At 35.5% G+C, this 23,975-nt stretch overlaps 1 protein-coding gene across 2 annotated transcripts; it reads left to right on the forward strand.

The window, feature by feature from the left end:
- Positions 1 to 5,577: 5,577 nt before the first annotated feature.
- LOC121413537 (non-POU domain-containing octamer-binding protein-like) lies at positions 5,578 to 19,758 on the forward strand. 2 transcript variants are annotated; one of them, XM_041606382.1, is made up of 7 exons: positions 5,578 to 6,139; positions 9,671 to 9,972; positions 10,349 to 10,641; positions 11,155 to 11,218; positions 11,702 to 11,855; positions 14,639 to 14,761; positions 18,126 to 19,758. In XM_041606382.1, the coding sequence occupies exons 1-7, from the start codon at positions 5,675 to 5,677 to the stop codon at positions 18,561 to 18,563; spliced, it is 1,839 nt and encodes a 612-aa protein (XP_041462316.1). In that variant the 5' UTR covers positions 5,578 to 5,674; the 3' UTR covers positions 18,564 to 19,758. The 2 variants fall into 2 exon arrangements, with proteins under 2 accessions (XP_041462316.1, XP_041462317.1); XM_041606383.1 differs by lacking the exon at positions 14,639 to 14,761.
- The last annotated feature ends 4,217 nt before the right edge of the window (positions 19,759 to 23,975 follow it).

The following is a 23,975-nucleotide window of genomic DNA, read 5'->3' on the forward strand; positions in this document are numbered from 1 at the left end:
GTAGAGCTCTAGAGGGCAGCAACACACAAGCGAGCCTCGAGGTGCCGTGGCCGAGTGGTTCATGGAAAGTCCGGAGTTCGATCCCCGGCCGCGGCACCTATGCCGGTGAGCAAGGCATTTAATCTACAATGCTCTATTATCCTGCTTTCAAATAAATGGAAATGCAATATGCATTATTGGTGACTAGGTGTGCAATTGTTTAAAAAAAAGCGCCAAGGCCCTATCTATCTATCTATCTATCTATATATATATATATATATATATATATATATAGACGTAAATGACCTCAAGCATTGATGCAAGACGTAGCTTCAAGTATCTCTTTTATTGGGCTAGCTTTCGGCCAGAATTAGGGCCTTCATCATATCAGGCCTATAATGCATATAATATGGTTGTATTACCGACCGGCCTTATATTACCGAACGTGCGCATCGTACGCGTCAGAAAATAATTTCATACGCTCAATTCTTTGCAACATCCTTCCAAAGAGAACTTGGATAGAAAGATGATGAAAAATGTTCAAAACACATTATTTTTAAAGTCTTAATATTCTAAAAATAATAAAATATGGTCAAAATAGCTCATCAGTGATTTTGTTGATTTCTCAACTTTTCCCATTGAAAACACACGTTCGGTAATACGATACCTTTTTCAGGTGACCAAAATATTTCACATCCGAAGAGGGGTCGATCCGATTGGAAGCTAATATCATCAAAAGGAAAAACGATTTCGGCAATTTTTTGTTACATATTTATATTTTGTAGGTAATTGTGTATTTATGGTGAAAGTTTGGTGAATTTTATGAGAATAATATTTTTGAAATGATTGAATTCTTGAAAAGTGTTCGGTAATACGATCCACTACCATATATGTATATATATATATATATATATATATATATATATATATATATATATATATATATATATATATATATATATATATATATATATATATATGAAGAACTCACTTGCAAATGGGGTTAGGTCCATTTTTCATCAAATTTGATTTTTTTTTTCTCAATGTATAGACTTTTAGTATAGCTTTATAAGATAATACCATGCAAAGAAAAGTTGAAAGTCCCATTAAAAATTGATCTAAAATGGCAAAGAAAAATCACCTTTTTTCAAAAGGGGTTAGGTCCATTTCAGTTTGGTTGCAAAAGGGTATCATGAAAAAAAAAATCGTATAAGAATATTGCAATATGAGAGAATAAAAAAATGATTTTCTTGGAGTGGACCTTACCCTTTTTGCAAACAAACTCTTTTGAAGAGTTCATTTGTCAAAAGGGGTTAGGTCCAATGTTCATAAATTTTATTGTTTTCTGTCTCACTAACATCTAAATTTTTAGCTAGTCGCTCTGATGAAAAGAAAGAGCTTGCAGTCGGCCAGTCGGACCACAGTAATCAAAATTTCAGATATAGAATATTCATACCAGTTAATGGAAATTTCAAGGGCTATTTTCAGGAATTCATTAAGAGCAGACATATCTCACCAATTCACTAATTCGAACGTATGCAACTAGAAATAATTATTTCATATTCAGACTTAAAGCGGGCAAAGATAACAAGGATATACATAGTGTATATTGACTTAAAACTGGATTTTTTATAGTACAACGGGATTATTCATTTTAAATTGCAAGCACCAGGAATGATGAACACAATGTTATAGGCCATCAGTAAAATATGTTTAAAAAAGTTATGAACAAAACATTTATGTAACAATATATTATAAAATAATATATAACTTAATATAATAGAATATACACTAGTTTCTTTTTCCTCTACTACGCCTCTCATTTTTTCTCCCTCTTTTTCTCATTTTCCCACGTATTTTTTTTTCTAGGCTAGCCGATGGGGGGGAGGCATGTGCCCCCCAAGCCCCCCCCCCCCCCCGTAGTTACACCACTACTGTGAACTGTTAGTCCAGGAATCTTGGTGTACGGTATACCATTTCTAATGGAGTTTATCAAACATGTTTTATCGGCGGGTTTATCGGTAACTTGTCTATATGGAATTACTAAATAAAATGTATTTTGTTTTGTTAAGGTTCAAAGATAAGCGATTGGCTCTTATCCATTCAGTATTACCCCGGTAACATTAAAGGAGAATGAAACCATTGGAACAAGTTAGCTTGTGTGAAAACAGAAAAGTCAAAGAAACAGATCAATGAAAGTTTGAGAAAATTCGGACAAATAATGAGAAAGTTATGAGCATTGAATATTGCGATCACTAATGCTATGGAGATAGCAAATTGGCAATGCGACAAAGATGTGTGATGTCGCTTGTGAACAACTCTACCCATTACTTTAGTATATATTTCACTTGAATTGCCTCTTTTATCACATCTATCCATAGATCATGTGTTCTTTCTACATGAGGTCATGTAATACATATTTTTTTAGAATTCATCATGGATAGAGAGTTTGTATCATCATCAGAAAAAGCAAAAAGAGACATTTTGAGGTTATTTTATAGTCCACCAAAGGGAAAGTTGTTCATCAGTGACATCACACATCCTTGTCGCATTGCCAATGGGAGGATCTCCATGGCATTAGTGATTGCAATATCCCCGACCGTGATTTGATTAAAAATAGCGGGCATTTAATTTGGGATGGTCCCAGGCTGGAAATAGTTCAATCAGTTCACACGGAGCAAAATGCTGAAAATTTGATCAAAATAAACACTTGAATGATAAATATTTGCATTATTCCGGTGAAACAGGTCTTTCTTTGAATATTTATCAGGTGGGCTGATCATATATATCCCCACTTGTTCTTTTGTATTTTATTATATGAAAATCTTCAAAAAATTTATGGCGAAAAACTGAAACAACATTGGATTGACAACTGACTTAAAGGGGAAGTTCACCCTGAAGAAAACTTTGTTGTAAAAATAGCAGAAAAAATAGTAAAAAATATTGGTGAAGGTTTGAGGAAAATCCGTTAAAGAGTAAGAAAGTTATTAGAGTTCAAAATTTTGAATTTGTGACGTCATAAACGAGCAGCTGCCCCATGTGTTATGTAATATAAAATGTATGAATTTCAAATTTTGTATGGTTCCTGATGACTTAATTTTGTTTTCTTTTCATGATCGGGTGTGAAACGATTTGTCTATTGATATACAAATACAGTGAAAACCATTTTCAATTTTCTGAGAAAATGACATTTCATTGATTTTTTACCATTCGCTATGTAGGAATGCTGCTCGCATATGACGTCACAAATCAAATAATTGAAATTGTAATAACTTTTTAATTATTTGATAAATTTTTCTCAAACCTTTGGCAATATTTTTTATTATTTTTTCTGCTATTTTTACAATAAACTTTTTGTCAGGGTGAACTTCCCCTTTAAGCGCAAACTGCCGCAAAATTATCATTTTATACACATGTATGAAAAAGTAAAACATTTATGATTTCTTGTTGGCCTAATATATTAGGAAAAGTGGTGATGCGGCCAACCTATAATGAATAGGCCCTACTATTGTGCATATAACTGTTTTCACAAAATATTGATAAACTATAATTAAAATTCAATAATTTCGTTATAGATCAAGCTAGGGTTGGGCTTGATCGAAGCTAGTTCTACACCCCGGGGCCACTTACATTGACGAGTGGATACCATGCGCGACCAAAAAAACACGTAAAAAGGATGTCCTTTTCACGATAGGGCACGTTACGTACGTAACGTGAAAAGGGTGTCAAAAACACAAAAATAATGAAGAAAGGGAATCTATTTCGCTAGGAAAATTACGTGTTTAGGGTCGAATATGCGGGGATGATAAAACAAAATTAAAATGTTTTATAAAGGATGTCCTTTTTGCCCCAACACTACGTGTTAAGAGTCCTATTTGCGCGAGGTGTAGAAGGTGGGGTCGTACTTGTAAAGTAAAGCCAACAATTAACCAAATGACCCGTAACAATAAAACATTCCTGTACTTGTTTAGGGGTTCATTTCAGGGAATATTTTCCAAGAGTATCGATTTGTTTCCAATACTTGTTAAGGGTAGGGTTTCACACGCCAATATATATATAATATTTGCGTTGTGACGTCATATGCGAGCAGCTTCCATGCATATCGTAGGGTAAAAAATCAATGAAATATGAAAATGGTTTTATTGTACCTTCAGTAAATTCATTCCTAAAGCGAAAAAAATAAAAAAGCTATAACGAGCCATTAACAAAAATGGAATGTATATTACGCAAAATGATGTCACAAATCAAAAATATGAAATTCCAATAACTTTCTTACAATGGATTTTCCTCAAATCTTCACTAATATTTTGCTATCATTTTTCACTCTATTTTTAGAATACATTTTCTGCAGGGTGCCCAGTAACACTCTTCGTACATATATTGATCGCGAGCAATAAGTATATCTCTTATACTCATAAGAAAATGAATTTTAAACCCGGGGGGGGGGCCACTTACATTGACGAGTGGATACCATGCGCGACCAAAAAAACACGTAAAAAGGATGTCCTTTTCACGATAGGGCACGTTACGTACGTAACGTGATAAGGGTGTCAAAAACACAAATATAATGAAAAAAGGGTATCTATTTCGCGAGGAAAATTACGTGTTTAGGGTCGAATTTGCGGGAATATAAAACAAAATTAGAATTTTTTTATAAAGGATGTCCTTTTTGCCCCAACACTTCGTGTTTAGAGTCCGTTTCGCGAGGTGTAGAAGGTGAGGTCGTACTAAACCAAATAAGGTAAAGCCGATCGACGACCCAAAGACCCATAACAATAAAACATTCCTGTACTTGTTTAGGGGTTCATTTCAGGAAATATTTGCCAAGAGTATCGTATTGTTTCCATTACTTGTTAAGGGTAGGGTTTCACACGCCAATACTTGTTAAGGGGTGCATTTTCAGAATATGGAAATTACGTGTTTAGGGTGCTTTTCAATACCCCATGGTCGCGCATGGTATCCACTCGTGAATGGAAGTGGCCCCCCGGTTCTACACATTTAAAAAAGAGAAAATATATTAATGGTTGGTGAAAGGAACTTTGACGTTTTCTTCTGCATTTCATGTCGAAATCGATTCTCATACTTTTTTTTCACTTGCTTAGCTCGCTCGGGACTTATCGGTACACGTTCTGTTATTCGTGTCAATCATAATTATTATGGTGCCCCAGCGCTTTTGCGTTTGTGTCAGTTTCACTCACTGCTGCATGCACTGGCTGCTTGTCTACTGGGAAAAAAAGGTCGCACTATGCGTATGGGCCATTAGGGCACGATAGGCCTTGCGAGGCGAGGCTGCGCTGCGCACGTGCATTAAATGTCGTCATTTTTATCCAATCCGAACTTATATCCGAATCAATTCGAAGTTTCGCAAAAAATGTAGCAATAAACCATTATTGTTTAATAACATGAAATCTTTAAAAAAATATAAATTTTGTCTAATTTTTATTTTTATCATCCTAAATTTTCATGTATAGCAATTTTTTAGGGTCATTACAAAAATTACAGAAAGTATTCTATTTTACGGAAGTATACGGATAAAGCCGATGATGTGCGGAAAAATCCGAACACCGCGTCTCGCCATTTTCTTTTTACTTTCTCTTGATTGTGCATCCAGCTAGTGTCTACACGTCTGCGTCATCTAATTTTTATCAAAGAATATATCCTTCTTACCTTGCTATTTAGTTGAAATATATCCAAAATGCCTAACAGGGAAGAATCGAGAGGAACCCAAGGACAAAAAAGGCCCAATCAGCCGATGAATAATCGTGGAAACGACAGTAAAGGAGGCGGTGAGGGAAGCGCAAATTCGACTCCGAACAAGCCAAACGTCAAGCAGCAACACAATCAGCCACAGAGTCAAGACAGGCACGACAGAAGCGGTGGTCAGCATCATCAACATCAATCTGGTGGTGAGAAACGTCACAGACCTCAATTTCAGGGAAATCGAAAAGACTATCAGAAAGGAAATGATACACTCAATCCTCTTCCAGAATTTGATGCAGGACCAAGAACGGAAAAGAAATTCACAGGACGTTGCCGTCTTTTCGTTGGCAATCTTGCAAATGATGTGTCAGAATCAGATTTCAAAAAGATGTTCGAGAAATTTGGAGAAGTGTCTGAAACATTCCTGAATAGCCAAAAAGGTTTTGGTTTCATTCGTTTGGTAGGTTCAATGATGTAGAATATTAGGTATGAATGATGTCGATTGAGTCTGAGACTGAGAGAAATTGAGGATGGTGGTACGGTACGTGGTTAAAATAAAAAGGTCGAGCCGCGAGACAAGTGAAGTGCCCCCAGAAAAAGTTGATTTAAATAAACAGACAAATCAAACATGAATAAAGCGGAAAACTTCATCAAAATCGGATGTAGACTAAAGTAAGAAAGTTACAGTGTATGACATTTTAAAGTTTCACTTATCTTTCCCAAAATAGTTCTAAAAAATCAAACTATGCTCAACTTGGTGATAGAGATAGAGATATGCAAATGAGTCGATGTCAGTCCTATTTCTTTTGGATTTTATTGTTGAAGTATATGATGGTGGGCCCCAAGTCTGCGCACCTAACAATGTGAGTTAAGATTTAACATGAATTTCTTATTTCACAAAATCTTTCAGTTGATAATGTTTCTTACATCATAATGAGTTAGTGTGCCAAATATCTCCTAAAAAATTGAAAGAGATATAGGGCCTAATATGATTTCCTGGAAAAAACCTCAGGCAGTCATTTTCAGATTGAAAAAAAAATGGTACCGTACCCCATGTCTGCGCACTCGTTCACTTTGTACACGATTCGGGGATTTTGATGACAAAGGCTGCATTTTGAGGCTGTCACATGAAATGCTCTGAATTCATTATTTTTCCACCATTTTGAGTCAGATTTTTTTATGAATACCTGTCTATGTATTGCATGTGTAAATTTTGTGCTCGTTGCGTATCTTTTGCTAGAATAGCGCAGATACGAGGGTGCGCAGAATTGGGAGACCGCACTCATTCAATGAACAAGGTTATAATATAACCTTGTTCTCAGTTATATCTCCATGTGTGGCAAAATAAGGGTGGCAATGTTTGGCTAATTTTCTCTTTTTGTTTGGGGCAAATGCTTGATGTTTTTACACTGACAGTTTCCATTACACCTATTATTCATACAACTTGGCTCTTATTTAAATTTGATACTTTAAATCATTTTTTTCTTAGTTAAAAATAGAGATAAAAAAATGAAAATTTTCTTGCCATATTACTTTCCACCAATAGAGGGCGTACACAAAAATATGCCCAAAATTAAAGTTTTTGAGCGCTCTGGTGAATACAAAAATTATTCCCAAATTACTAATGAAAAATAAATTGCAACTGTATGGAAATTAGTAATTTTGGTCACAAAAGTGATATTTTAATGACTTTTTAAAGTGTGTGCTCTGGACAACATTGGCATACCATAGTCCTACCTGTAGATTCCCCACAGGCAGGGTGGTAGCAGTGAACAAGTGGGAGACCGCGAAGACATGGGGGAACTGACCATACTATATTTCATTTTTTACAAATTTGAGATTTAGGACCTTGCTTAACCACAAAATGTTAAAATAATGGAATTCCATGTGTGAAGTACACATTCACTTACTCCCACACTAAAAAATCATCAGGTGACATGGGCAAAATCTCGAATAAGAAGAGAAATTTTCTTATCTAAATTACCATATCTCGCGTCAAAAATATCGCCATCGGTACTTCTTATCATCGTTGTTAAAGGTCAAGTCCACCACAGGAAAATGTTGATTCGAATAAATAGAGAAAAATCAAGCACAACACTGAAAAGTTCATCAAAATTGCATGTAAAATATTAAAGTTATAACATTTTAAATTTTCGCTTTGAATAATTTTACAAAACCGTTGTATGCACATCCCGGTTGGTATGCAAATGAGGGAACTGATGATATCACTATTTCTTTTGTATTTTATTGTATGAAATATTCTAATTTCTCATTGTCCTTTGAAACAAATTTTTATTTCCTCTGAACATGTGGAACTACCATTGTTTAACATTTCATGGTTCAGTCAAGTTGGTCCTTATTTTCAAATCTGTAAAAAATTGAAATGTGTAATTCAAACAATAAAAAACATAATAGCACAAGACATCATTCTCATTTGCATGGGACTAAATTGTGCATATAACTTTGTTGTGGAAAAATAGGCGAAAATTCAAATTGTTATAACTTATTTTTCATGTGATTTGATGAAATTTTTAGCATTATGCTTGTCTGATTTTTCTTTTATTGATTTAAAGGACAAGTCCACCCCAACAAAAACTTGATTTGAATAAAAAGAGAAAAAAATTAAACAAGCATAACACTGAAAATTTCATCAAAATTGGATGTAAAATAAGAAAGTTATGACATTTTAAAGTTTCGCTTCATTTCACAAATCAGTTGAATGCACATCTCGGTCGGTATGCAAATGAGGGAACTGATGACATTCACTCACTATTTCTTTTGTATTTATTTATTATATGAAATATGAAACATTTTGATTTTCTCGTCATTGTCATGTGAAATGAAGTTTCATTCCTCCCTGAACACGTTGAATTCCATTATTTTAATAGTTTGTGCTTCAGGCAAGGTCCTAATCATCAAATTCATAAAAATTGAAATATTGTATAATTCAAACAATAAAAAAACAAATGAAGTAGTGAGTGATTGACATCATCGACTCTCTCGTTGGATGTAACTGGCTTGTTCATATAACTATTTTGTTAGAAATAAGCAAAACTTTGAAATGTCATAACTTTCTTATTTTACTTCCGATTTTGATGAAATTTTCAGCATTGTGCTTGTCTGTTTTTTGATTCAAATTAGCATTTTTCTGAGGTGGACTTGACCTTTAAATCAACATTTTTCTGAAGTGGACTTGCCCTTAAGGATAAATTCCCCAAACTGCTAATTTTTGGTTTAGACTGTAGGAATTTGATAAAATGTACTTTAACCCTATCTAGGTCGGGGTATTTTTGGAGTTCATATGGCCGGGGGGAGGGGGGGGGCCCTGGGAGATCATACTTTTTCCTCTAACTCCCTAAATAAAGCTCCAAATGTTCTAATATTTGTTATAGAAACTCTTTGTGGTGTTCTTAGCAAGTGTACATTGAACAAATTGCGATATCAAATCATTTTCTTATGTATTATATTGTTTTTTGCAATTTCTTATGTATTTCTTTGTTTTTTACATTTTGTTTTTCATTGTTTTTTCACTTTTTTTTCATTGTTTTTTCAATGGAATTTGTTGGAACTCTTCTGAGATCATAAAAACATAAAAGAAATACATTTAGACCAGCAAAACTAAAAATCATACATAAATTAATTTTGGTTGAAAACACAATTTGCATTGACTTTGTACACAACACCATGTTTTTGAGCAATGTTTGGTCTGACATGCACTTACATGATGTTGCGTAATTTCGGAACCACATACCCTGGTGAAGCAAAATTGGTCTCAAAAGTTGCGCAAGACTTTAAAGTGAGAAGTCAGCGAGCGGTGCGATTTGTTGAGCCCCCCCGGTCTAGATGAGGTTAAAAAACATCACAATTTTTATAATTTTTTTTCCTATACTAATTTTTTAAGAATGTGTACCACAATACAACTTTGAGTTTTACTTTTTGATTTGTAGTATCATTAAATGATTAATCTATTTTCTAATTATCTTTCATGTAGGATACAAGATTAAATGCAGAGGCTGCTAAAGCTGCCCTAGATGGTACCCAACAGAAGAATCGTACTATCAGAGTTCGTTTTGCCACACATGGAGCAGCACTTAGGGTAAAGAACATCCCACCAAGCACATCAAATGAACTTCTAGAACAGGCATTCTCAATGTTTGGGGAGGTAGAGCGGGCCATCGTGATTGTAGATGACAGAGGGCGACCGACAAAGAATGGAATTGTGGAATTTTCACGAAAACCTGGTGCACAGAATGCCTTGAACAGAATTGGTCAAGGTGTTTTCCTTTTGACAGCGTAAGTATAATCTTAAATTTTACAATTGAGTGGATCTGGGTCAGTCGCCATGGAAACTGATTTGTTTCCAAAAAAGTTGCCATTAATAATTTTTGGGGGGTAGCATATAATTGATCTATTTTCAGTATGCCAGTGAACATTTTTTGGTGAGCCATCTGGTAAGCAAATTTCCTGGCAATAAAAAAAAAGGTCATTTGCTTTGTATGGTTGAAATGTATAAGTTCTCCAGCTAAATGCAATAGTGTTAGAACTATAGGTAGAAAGAAAATTTTAATTGAAAGTGTTTGGTAGGTTTGATAATAAACTATGCATTCAACAGTAAAAGGCAACGAATTAAAATGAATAATAAAGAGTTTTAACATGGCTGTTTTTGCAGGGCCCCATTTCCTGTGACAGTAGAGCCTCTCGAACAGAAAGATGAAGAGGATGGAAACCAAGAGCGTTACATCATGAAGAACAGAGAGTACCAAAGGGAGAGAGAGCAACCACCACGTTTTGCCCAGCCAGGAACCTTTGAGTATGAGTGGGGGCAGCGGATGAAGGCCCTGGAGGAAGAAGAAAAGATTAAGAGAGACAATCTGGAAAAGAACATCGAAGAGTCTAGGCTGAAGGTTATGGACGAGATGGAAATTGCAAAGACAGAGCATCAAGCCATTCTTATGCGTCAAGGTATGTTGAGATGAAATTAAACAAGCTTTCCTTGTTGTGAACAGCTTGTAGTTTTGAGATGTTGATTTGAATCCTTCAAGATATTGTTGAAGATGGTTGTCTCGTTAGTTATATACAACTTATAAGGCATTAGGTAGGCATCGCATTGAAGACTTAATTCTTATACGCCCACCCATTGGACGGGACGAATTATGGTATCGCGCCATGTTCGTCCGTTAAATTTTCCTTGTAATCATGAAAACTTCAGTTAAGCTTAACCGAGGCTCATATAATAGGTGTGTATGAAACTAGCATGGATCCCAGAAAGTCTTGATTTTGAGGTCAAAAGGTCAAGATCACAGTGACATGTTTTCATTTTACCCTTCTGAAGTCCTTATAAACGCGATAACTTTAGTTCAACTTAGCCTAGGCTCATATTAGTCTTGCTTGACCAATAACTCCATTTCCCACATTACAGACAGGTATATAATGTGCTTGCCCCAGTAACACTCTTGTTCTTGTTTTAATTTTCAGAGCTTGCACGTCGACAGGAAGAGCTTCAACGTCTAGAGGACCAACGTAGGGAGTTTGAAATGAGGTGAGTATTGGAAGCACACCCATATCCCCCATGTATCTACTAAAGCTATGAAAGAAATGACACTAGTGTTCTATGTCTTTGTAAAAATGATAAAATTGCACATGTTCAGAATAACAATACATGTACAAAGTAGTCCATTTTAGGAAGTCTTAACTTACCATTCTGGTCTTCATTTGAAATTCTGTTGTGTGTTTTTCTTCTTGTGAGTGTTATAAAGAAGGCATGTTTTGTGAGGCTTATAAAGAGTGTTGGTTTGACACTGGAAATAAAAATTTCATATTTTTGAATATTTTCAGGAAAACTTCAAGCAAAAATGTCTGGCCTTGAATTAACGCAGGTCATTTGAGTTTCAATCAATTCCTGATATCTTCATTCACCATTTCATTATTTTGTGCTGCTGCTGTAACCAGTAATACCAAGGATTTCATCCTTTTCCTGTATTAGCTGCAAGTTTTAAGTTCTCACATAAACCTCTTTTTCCAGGCGCAATGAGCGTGACGAGCGAAGGCGTCAGGAAGAGAACTTGTACAGGCAGCATGAAGATGCCTTGAGACGTCGTCAGCAGGTCCAGCAGGATGACATGAGGCTCCAGCAGGATATGATGAGGAGACAGCAGGAGGAGATGATGCAGATGGAGGTAGGTATGGTCTTTCAAGAGACCAAAGTTGCTCTGAACTGGAGAAATCTTACAAGTCCAAGGTTTAGGGTCTGACTTCGCCTGCATTCTTGTGCTTGTATTGAAGGTTGCCATATTTGCATGTTTGCAACCCCTTATGTTGAGCTTGCTTTATACATCAGATACTAATAACAATTGCTGAAATATTAAACTGGAGGGCAACTTCTAAAATACCTTGGCCTTGCATATGAATTTCATTTCCATCAAATTACTGGTTTCAGTTTAAATAAAGAATTTAAATTGATTGTAAAGCTTCTTGAATTATATCAGCATATGAAAAATATAATTCAGGAGTTGTCAATGTGATTTTTACATACATTTTTTTTGGGGAAATACAATTCCAGAAGGAAAGTTCATATTTCACCAGTTCAGATCTTCTGTTACAGTCATTGTATTCTGTATTTTTTCATTTCTCTGTATGTATACAATTTGAAGAGTGGTATGGAAGCAGTTTCAGTTTTGAACTATTCATGTGAGATGTGTGAAAGGTGCATAGTTTTCTGTTCTGATAGATTGCTTTTACAGGTGGATAATATAATGATTTGAGAGACGCTTGTCTGACAAGCAGTGGGCTGAATATTTTTTTTTTACCAGCTACGGAGTACGGACTATTAAAAGATTTTTACTTTCTAGATGCTGTGAATACTTTGGACTTTTGCGAAGAATAATCTGATTATTTGATTCATACTGTAGTTTTTTTTCTCTTTTTTTTCATGAATAAACTACTGCGATTTTCTATATTCTGTTTCTGTGAGATTGAAGTATCTAGTTAGGTCATTTTTTGTATCGACATCACCAGTGGTACCCATGGGGACACTCGCTAATGTTTATATCAATATTTTGGATGGAACTGTCTTAAGCTTTGAAAAGAAAAAAAATCAGTATTCAGAAAATAAAGGATGATTGATTTAAGCCGCTGATTATCAATTTCCCCAAGTTGACTGAAAACTTGATTTGCATAGATCTAGTGGTTTTATGCTTCTGAAGTAGCTTTATGCGTTGATCACGTTTCATTTACTCGGCAACAATCTGCGTATCGTGTCAGACTTGAATCCTGGTTTCAAATCTTTCTGTTGATATATTGATGTAACCAAACTTCCTTTCATAACCCTTTACCATGTCTTCAACAAAATTAAGACATGAGCTCATCCTCTCTTGCCTGATCTTTTGCATGAGTGTCTGTGCATTTCACTAGCCGATTGATGTAAAACTCCCCATGTAAAAGTTGATAGCGTTTATAAATCAAATGAATACACTCAGAGATAAACATGTTCTCAACAACTGAAATTATTTCTGTCCCACCTGCATAGCAGAGTGAGACTACAGGCGCCGCTTTTCCGACGGCGGCGTCAACATCAAATCTTAACCAAAGGTTAAGTTTTTTAAATGACAGCATAACTTAGAAAGTATTTGGACCTAGTCATGAAAATGGGACATAAGATCAATCAAGTATTACTGAATATCCTACCTCAGTTTCAGGTCAAGGTCAAAGGTCATTTAGGGTCAATGAACTTTTGCCAAGTTGGGGGTATCTGTTGAATTACCGTCATAATTTTGAAAGTTTATTGATCTGATTCATATAAATTGGACATAGGAGTAATCAAGTATCACTGAACATCTTGTTTGAGTTTCAGGTCACATGAACAAATTCAAAGGTCATTTAAGGTCAATTGACTTTGGCCATATTACAGGTAATTATTAAATTGCCATCATAACTTTCAACGTTTATGGATATAGTTTATGAAGGGGTAATCAAGTATCACTGACAAGTCTTAGGACTCATGATTAAGATCAAATGTCATTCGGGGTCAATGAACGTAGTATTGTATCATTTTATGAATGGTGTTTTCTGTGAATAATTATTTTATAATACGGTAAGTTTTCAAAGTCAGCACTGCTGCTCTATGTATATTGAATAGCATAATGCAGGTGAGACTGCAAGAGGTACTCCACTTGTTCTATGTATTGAGCAACTTCAGATAGATATCAAAACTTAATTGATAAAATTGATATAGAAGGATTAGCATGTTTTTTTTTTTCTTAACGTCATTTGTCTCCCGAAATGAAGTGGTGTAGACAGCAAATGATGTAGATATTGAATTAGGAAAAGAAATATGACACACAAATCCTACAGTGACAGCTCTATTTCAGTATTGTAAAGTTTCATTTTAAATCATTTTAATTTCAATATTGTTCAAAAGAAGTCAGGATAAAGGGAAATACATCTTAAGTTTCACCCCCAATTGCCATAGGTTTATCAGAACATTGGAATTGATTATCCGAAGGTGGTTACAATGGACTGAATTCTAATGTATCTCAAAGACCAACTCGGCCTATTTGCCACTTGGTCCTGCACCATTATCTTATCGGTGACGGATATCAAGCATGTCATGTTCTAGTATGCCCAAACTAAGCTCTTTTTCCTGGAACCAAGTAAAACTTTTTGTTTTTATTGATAATACCCCATGTATACCTTGTTAGTTTACATGTAAGAGCTATACTAGTTGGAGACTTAGCAGATCTAAAATACTTTCCATCAGGGGAAAGAGATGATATAGCTATTTACACGTTATTATTTAGAGGATATGTGATGGAGAAAAACCTGTACATGCAAAAAAGAGAATACTTTGCATACAATCACTTAATCCCTTGTTTTGAAGTTTTGTGGCTTGTGACATATTTTCCATCATGGAAACTAGTAGAACAGGTGTTTGGTCAATGCAATGTGTACATATTCCTCTTAGGGCTCTAGACGCCCCATGCCCGGAGTTGGTGGGCCCCAGCCCTTGATGGCTGGTGGCTCAGGTGTTGGTGGTCCTCAGAGCGGTACAGACATGTTGCCTCAACAAGTTCAAGGAGGTGCCGGGGTAAGTAGTTCCTGTATCGTGTCAGATGAGAGAGAGTTGCCTGAAAGGTGATGTGAGAGGGGGCAGGGGTTCTTTTGAGACCAGAGATAAAGGGGCTTTTCTGATGACTGAAAACTCCTCTGATTACCCATTTGAAAAAAAAAATTACTAATTACTTTCATCGTGTTTTGTGCATTTTTTCCCCATTTCAATCAAGAAGCAAGCAGTTATAATTAATATTTGATTTTTGAAAGTAAATAATGGCTGTTGGATGCAGTCTCTTAAACATCTAATTTAGCATCTCAGATATAAAAAAAAAATTAAGTTGTATCAAACCAAGTCTCCTATGTAACACCTCTTACAGTCATGGATTTGGGGGAAATGAAAAATTTTTATCCACCACACTGCATAAACTTGATTCCACTTGATGCTGAGATCAAAATCTTGTTTTCATTTTGAAGACTCCAATTGCATGATGTACAAGACTAGAGTATCTTTTAAAACTGGTTTTACTTCATGATGATCATGAAAATTATTGTAGTTTTTACTCTCATCCTTTACCTTTCTTTTTTTTTTTGCCCCTCTACCATTTTTTCTTCCGGTATTGATAAATTGACAATTCTGCAGTCGGAGGGTTATGGGAATAAGTGGGCTTGAACATACAAGGTGTAAAAAATCTACTGCATCTAGTGTTACCTAAAGATTACAAATAGTGACTGCTTTCCATACATCTGTGCTGAACCCTTTCATTTTCCATTGATAGTGGTCATTGCACAGCACTCTTGACTGTAGGTGTGTGCATATTTTCATCTTTTTATTATTTTTTTATCTACTTAATTCTTCATTATGATCTTCAGTATGATCCTTCAATCTCATGTTTCACATATTTTTTTGTGTTCAGGGAAAGGAAGGTGTGAGAGTGTGTTTTGTGTGAATAATCATAACTTTTAATGATTCACTGTATTGAATGATAGATTTTGAACTTTGAGTCGATGTGAAAATACTCTCGTTGAGATCTGACTTAGACCTTCACTTCTATGAAAAAAAAGTTTTTAATTGTCTTGTATATGAAGACAACCTGGAACAGTTGTACGTTGATATAATTATACTACTGTCATCCAAGATCCAAGTGAATTTCAATTTTCTTCATGTTTACCAGCAAAGTTTTATATCATTCATCTATATGGCGCTTATTCTAGCCTGCGCGTTTCATCAACTGCTTCCAATTTCCAAACTTTCTAGAAAACCTAACTACATGCAAAATCTGATTTACTGTTCAAACCAAGTTATGTTTATATTGTCATTGTAGAAATTTACTGAAAAGTGGCACTTGATTATGTACTAGCATTACTATTGAAAGCATGCAGCTAAACATGGTCGTGTTGAATATGTTGATATGCAACTAGTCCTGAGTACCCTATGTGTGGCAGCGACAATGTGATTTTGTAGAAGAGATGGGGATCACATGTTTTCAGCTTTTCTGATAACCTTATGTTCCATGGCTTTTCGTATCTGCAAATCTTGTGGATCTCGCCTGAGATAGATAACTGCTCTACAGTGCAAACCATAAATGATCGTTGGATCGAGCCTTGATTTTCATGCCAATGAAGGGGGAGGTGTCGATTGGAGAGAATATTGCAGATGGTACTGAAAAACAAATTATGAGGGAGTTGAAGCAGGCCTGAGTTGTAGTAGATATGGTTCAAATAATTTTCTATTTTAAATAGAATAATAATTGTGTTATGTACATGTAGATTCTGGAATAAAAAGGAACCATAGTTTGGATGAATGGTAAGATCTGATTGGTAAATGAACTTTGATCAATATTGATCACTTGATGATGGCTGCCTTTATGCATAATATACATGACGACTTCCACGCTGAATGTTCTGATGTTCTTCCTTTGCGGCATCTGTTTTGGAATGGAGATGTATTTAATTTCATTTTGCGCGAGGACAACATTGATTTCCCATCGTGTTTATATAGAGGCTGCTTCAAATATTAAAATGGCACATACTTACCCATTCTGCTGCATATTAGACTTCTACTTAAATTAAATTCATCATTTAACACAACTTGTTTGATACATAATGCGCTTTAATAGAGCAAGCTGTATTTCTAATGGTTTGCAATAAGAACTGCCATGAAGACATTTTCTTTGTGCTTTCTGGTACTTTCTTGTTAATGAAGCATCTTCATTATTTTGCTGCCTAGATTTTCAATATAGATCAGAAAATAAATGTGTAAATTGTGTACATGTAGTGACTGAAGTCACCGAGTTTCCATAACTCATTAGGCCTCCATGTGCTATGCAAGCACGTGTCTGTTCTGTATTCATGCAATTTAGTTCAAACCGTCTCTACAAGGGGAAAATTGTTTAACTATTTTAAACTTACATGTGATAAGCATGGTTGACACCAACCCTGACGAAAAGCTGGATGTAGTACCATCACCGTAAAAAAAATGATAAGGGGGGGGGTGAACTAAGGGCAATTGGCCCCTAGAAACTGTTACAATAGCCTCCATATATGAAAAGAGAGCCACTGTCAAATATCATTCCTGCCACTAAGCCATGGTGCATTAAAATCTTTTAATACAATAGGTGACTTTATAAAGCAGCCCATGTGAGAGATGTCTTGATTTTTATGCATCCTTGTATCTTATTGTTTCTTCTTGGTTTTGGAGTTAATTACCCAAGATCGGTTTTTTGTATCATATTTTTGATATAAGATTTGACATTTGAATCTTCCAGTGATCTGCAACCTCTTTGTCATTTAAAATATTGTAATTTTTACTAACATACATGTGGGAGATTAAAAGGCATTAACTTATCATCTTGATGCTTCTCTGTTCAATGTTACGTCTAAAACACACACAACACCATACATACTGGTCTTTTATGTGATTGTTTTCCTGTATGCGCGGTCTATGGACAAACTCTTGGTATAGTGATATCCTACACTCAGTGACTGTTGCATCTTCAACTACATAGCAAATCGACCATGAATCATGCTCTGTAAACTCATTAAAATTAAATATGTAAAGTGCCACTTTCCTATAGATTGTAGATATCTGACATTTTGCTAATGATGAAATTACCTTTATTTCTCTTATCCTATTATGTGCCTCAATCACTCTTTGTGACCTCTGTTGATGCCTCTGCTATGGAACAACAATGAATTGATCTGATGTCCCTCCAATATAATTACCCAATGAATCCTGAACCATATGACGGAACATGTCTTGCATCCTATTTTTAAAAATCATTTTGGTCAAAACATTTTGTGCTACCTATAATCGTGGCTACTTGAACATGAATCTACTTTAAAACTTGCGCAATATGATCCTGTGCTGCTCCAAACTATAAATAACATTTGAAAAACAGCGTCAGAGTAGGTTTGACCAACAGCCAGGCAGTGGCTTCAATAACAACCAGAACCGTGGACCCAACCAAGGAGGACAAGGCGGCAACAATGGAACCCCAACGCCCAACAGAGGTGGGCCAGGTGCCCCAGGAGTTCTTGGCAGCGCCCCAGGTAGCACTCCTGGTGGCAACCAACAGGGTGGACGTGGTGCCCAGCAGGGCGGCCGTGGCCAAGCCCAGGGAGGACGAGGCCCAGCCCAAGGTGGACCTGGAGCTAACATGGCACAAGGTGGAGGACCAGGATCCTATGGCAGTGGTAGGGGAGGACCAAACCGCTCCCAGATGGATGATGGAAGAGGAAGAATGGCTGTTGAGCGAAGAGACGACCGTGGTGGCGACCGTGGCCGTAATATGGAACGCCGTGATGACTACATGGCCAAGCGCATGCGTCGCTTCTAGATTTTTTGGAAACTACCATTGCCATATAGCAAACTTATATCATTCTTCCTAGTAAGCTATATACAGTAGATTTAGGAAACCAGTTGAATTACGAATTTCAAAGTTATCCATGTGCAGAATGAAAAAAACATAATTACTGATATACAAGGATTAACATAAATCCATGCACATGATTATGCAAAGGGAAAGGTCCTTGTAAATACCAGTGAAAATTTCTAAATAACAATGCAGAAAATAAAAAAGAATTATTCAGGCCTTCCTAAGATGCCAAAAGGAGATCTGCATTAATTATATTCCAATGTTCATACATTATTTTTAGCACTAATCAAGGATTTCCACACAAGAAATTTTTTGTTAACTTCCAGTTTTAAAAATAATTTTGTATATATTTCTTGACATACTTGCGTTTTATTTTAAGATTTTCTTTTTGTACTTTTCAAATTGCCTGCAGTTCTGTTTCTGAATAATATAATTTTATAGATCAGATATGAAGTGAAATCCTATTACTAAGATATATCATTTTAATCTCATACAAACAGCAGTTGTATATAATCATTGGAAAAAAAAACCATATTGAGCAGACCTCACATAGTCAGCATGTTCATTTTTTATAAACACCCCAAAAAAAAATTGATATACTTTTGTACATAGAATTCTTGTGCTTTTCTGTAGATCTCTATGGTACCACACTGCGATGATTTAAGCTTTTGTACAGTATACTAGTATATAACCAAGTATGTTGAAATGGCTACCAAATTTGATTGTTTTATTTCTGGTGGCCTAGGAGGATAGCGAATTGAAAAATTGAGTCTCATTTATTGTAAAATAATGAAGGGGAAAAGGAACTGCAAAAAAATATATAAAATGCAAAAAAAAAACCATGTAGATGAAGAAAATACCATGTACATTGAATCTCCAGTGCTCAAGTCTGTTTTCTTGGTTGTGTTGAATTTTTGTAATTTGATGGATAGAGAATTAATCATGTTCTAAAGCATAGTTACACGGAGCAACGTTGAAATAAAAAAAAATTGTTGTGTTGATTGGTAAACTCACTGTTCATCAATGACAGATATTTTAAGCTTTTATTATGGAAAAGAAATCAAAGATGTTATGTGTTTTTAGCTGTTTTCTGATGACCTTGTTATGTATCTTATGGTTATGCTTATAATAAATATGTGAAACTTTGTGAGATGAACACCACTTGCATTGACATAATTTCTTTTATCCCTCAGTTCATTCTTTTTTTAAACCATCAGTTATTTCTGCAGCCTGCTGTAAAAAAATGAAGAAAAAAAATCTCTTGGAAGATTTGTAGAGGTAAAGAATTTATAATGGCACAGTGCTTTTTGGTTTTGTTTCTCCTGTATTTAAGTTATAAAAGGGAGTTGGTTATTCTCTTTATGAAATGTATTTATTATGAAAAGTATATTGGCAAAGTATAAATAGTTAAAAACTTGAAAGTAGGCTGCAGATGATAATGAAGTATTCATAATGGGGGTAGGGTAGAGGTGATAAAAAAATTGTAGTAATGGTGACAGGTGCATTTCTTTTTTTTCTAGTTTTGTTCATCTTCAGATTCACAACCTGCTTAATTCTCTTGCAAACTGGATTAGCATGAAAATAAGAATGTTATAGGTGTACGTTTCTTGCTCATGAAGATTTTGCACTAGGGAAAAAATCAAAGAGGTAGAGAATTTGGTTCTATTTACAGAAACAAGCCATTTTTTCACTTCTCATGAAGATATACAGTAAGCGTGCTGGAAAGATGTGAGGATCACAAATATCAATCACAATGCCAATTAGAGCACTACTAGAACAAATTTAGTGTAGGAAGGACTTCCATGATTTTACATGAATGCAGATTCTACATGAATATATTTTGCAGTGCACCCTACCACTGCAGGTGGAACTGCAGTTTGACTTATACCTTGGTCACATTTGTTCTACGGCGGCCGTACGGCGAGTTGAAAACAGCCGTTTTAACATTTGTTTTTTGTACCAGCTATATACATGATATATCGGTGGTTTGAATAAAAATGAATAAAACGACTGTTTTCGACTCGCCGTACGGCCGCCGTAGAGCAAATGTGACCAAGGTATAAGTGATGATGAATTATTAACTTGCAGTGGTTTGTTTAGAACCAGGATCAGACCACCATTATGACATCTAAGAATCGGGAGAGAGAGCTTTGTTGGTTCAAGCAATTTAAACATCCGGTTTTGCAGGATACTAATGCTCTTTTTCATTGTATTTCTTTTTTTAAATGTCTTATTACGACTGAGCAGAATATAGCTAAAATGCAGTAGCATTCAGCTTAGGGTCAATGAAAATTTAACTTTAATTCACTGTGATAAAGTTGTTTTTATGAGCAACCCTAGACTTTTTGCAATGATAGGGTGTGAAACTAGATGAAGTTCCAAGATGGCAATTTTCATGTTGAGCACAAGATTGTGAGGGGTATCCCATAGAGAGTGGTAATCACACGTAAGAGTGTTGAAATGGTAAAACAATTTTTATATAAATTTATTACTGAACATAAGCAGGATGAGTGTGGTAGTGAAAAGAGCTATGGATAACACGAAGAAAGAGAGAATGAGGTGAGAAAGGAAATAGAAGGGGTGGGGTCAGAGATGGTTGCAAGTGAAGAGTACATGATTATTGACACATGTAAAAGGCCTGAATTCACAAAGGTTCAGTGTTCTCAAACCATCTGCTTAATAGGATCTACAAATTTTATTTTATTAAATATGTAATTTGTAAAAAAGCACTTTATGCTTATGTTTTGTACACCTAATGACTGATGAGACATGAGATAAATACCCCACTTTGGTCCTTTAGTCTCACAAGTCTATCAAGTTATGCCAACAATGTCATGACATTTTATTTGTGACATGTCTTAAAGTCAAATTCTATGATGTTAAGAACCTATTTGAATCATGTTTGGAAAAAAAACTTTACTGATGTACAACTTTGGGAAATTAGGCCTGAAGTCCAACCCAACAGCAAGTTAATTTTACCAAGTATAATAGAAAACACACAAGCAGAGCACTAAAGATTTCATGATAATGGGAAAGGAATGGACTTTGTCTGGACTAAGGGATTATTTGCCTGGCAACTGCAGACCAATTTGATGAAAACTATGGTGCGACGTGAATGTTACAGCACTTCAAATCCAGCATGGACATGTTCACAGCAGCAAGAGTATTGTTGTGCAATTCGTGCTATGGATAACTCAGAAGATTCAGAACTGTTATATTTCCTTTTCAATCTTGACCTTTATTGTTACCCCCCCCCCCCCCTTCCACACCCCCCTTTCCCTCCCTTGCTCTCTTTCTCTCTCTCTAAATCCAATTGACTATCTACCCCTCCTCCCCTGCCCTTTATATCTCTCCCTCCCCTTTCTTTGCTCTTCATCTCTCTTTCTCCCTTTCAGTTAAAATTATTTTGATAATGTATAACTGTTGAGTGTTGCAACAGGGGGCTGTTTCACAAAAAGTTGGAAAAAGAGTAAGTTTATTGAAGATGGCATCTTCTTTATGTCAAGATGTATGCAGTATGTGTACATAAAAACACATCAATCCTACTGGATGATCGTCTAAATTGATTTTGTGTTAAGTGCCTTGTGTCAATTGGTACTATGTTAGAGCATGACTTTTTAAGTTAAATCACTGTTTCTCTGAGATTGTGAAGCAACCCCCTGATCTTTTATTTCTCCTCTTCCCTTTGTCTGCTCTTCTCCAATTTTTAGAAGATATTGTCTTTATCCCCCCCCCCCCCGATCTATGACTTATTTCTCTGCTTCTCTGAATAAATGAAAATCTCCATTTCTAATTCTTGTATTTCTTTGTCTTCTTACTTTCCCTTTTCTGTCTTTTCTGTTTTGTGTTACTTCTCTCTGACAGTTAACTTATGTATTTTTTTCAAGACAGGAAGATCTACGGTACATGGAGATGTAAAATGAACCCCCCATTGAAATTTGATTATTAGAAATATGCCAACTGAAAATTGTGGGGGAATATCAAATACAGAATGAAATTAGTAGATAAAAAAGTATAATCTGCAAATAATCGCTACTATTTGTGATATTGTTGGGACATATGCAGTTAACTTCAGTGTTAAAATAAATTATTTTTTTTTAGACTGAAGCTGAAAAGTCTCATGGATTGAAAAAAAAGTCCAAAATCCATCCCCCTCAAAAAAAATAAAGAAAAATGTCCATAGTTATTATATCAAGATAAAACAAATGAATATTAAGTCATAGTTCTTATATTTTATTGCCAAAGTTCATTATTGTTGGGCATATTCTAAATGGAATCAAGTTTATTGATAGCGATCTGTAACTAAAAAGAAATTTCAGCCAACTGGAGCAGGATCTGAACCAAAGCTACATGTATAACATCAGTTCAGCATAGAGCTCTGGCCTGATGCTTTAACCACTAGACCACAAGCCATTGATGAAGATCAGTTGCTCTAAAAGTCTTTATACATGTACCTCTGGGTTGGTCTATAACCCGAGTAAGGATTCTTGCCAAGTTGAAGATGTGGTATATTCACTAATATAAACTAATGAATGTACATTCAACTCCTGAGCATTCACTATTTATAAAACATTTCCCTCTTGTTTTGTTATTTTAAACCTATTTTCGAGCGTATGGTGTGTTGTGGCCCAGTGGATTAGTCTTCTGACTTTGAAACAGAGGGTTGTGGGTTAAAATCCCAGCCATGATGTAATTTCTTTCAGCAAGAAATTTATCCACATTGTGCTGCACTCAGCCCAGGTGAGGTGAATGGGTACCCGGCAGGTTTAATTCCTTGAATGCACTGAGCGCTGAAAGGCAGCTCGAGCCAAAGCCTGAGTAGTAATAATAAACACTGCACCTTGGAAGAGATTATTTCTAGATAGATGGCGCTATATAAATGCCTATTATTATTGCGAGGGAAAAATTTAGGGGGGCCTCTTTTTCACAACTTAATCCCTAAATCAACAACATTGGATAAGCTTTAACATTGCAGTGAACAGGAAATTTACATGGATTCTTTTGAGCATTTCGGGGGGAGGGGCGAAATTGCCATGAGCCCCTATGTAATTTTTTCCCTGCTATTTACATTTAACAAATATTTCAGGTATTAATTGATGGGTTAGAATTGTTTACTTTTTAAGTGCTTGTGTTTTTTTTTAGTATTGATTAACATTAAAAGATTGGAGGGACTTCAAAAATAAGACCAGCAATTGCTATTTCTAAAGAACTTTTGAAAGCAAACTCTGGTCCTTTAATTACACTATCTGCTTGCATTTATTTGATTAAAGGCATGCAAATTGCCATCACATTTTATGGTAACATAAACTGCAACAATAAAATGGGAGATTGAGCTTTTGTGCCCTTTGATCGGTTAGGTGAGACATATATCCA

The sequence above is a fragment of the Lytechinus variegatus genome, chromosome 4 (assembly GCF_018143015.1).
Source record: "Lytechinus variegatus isolate NC3 chromosome 4, Lvar_3.0, whole genome shotgun sequence".
NCBI lineage: Eukaryota > Metazoa > Echinodermata > Echinoidea > Temnopleuroida > Toxopneustidae > Lytechinus > Lytechinus variegatus.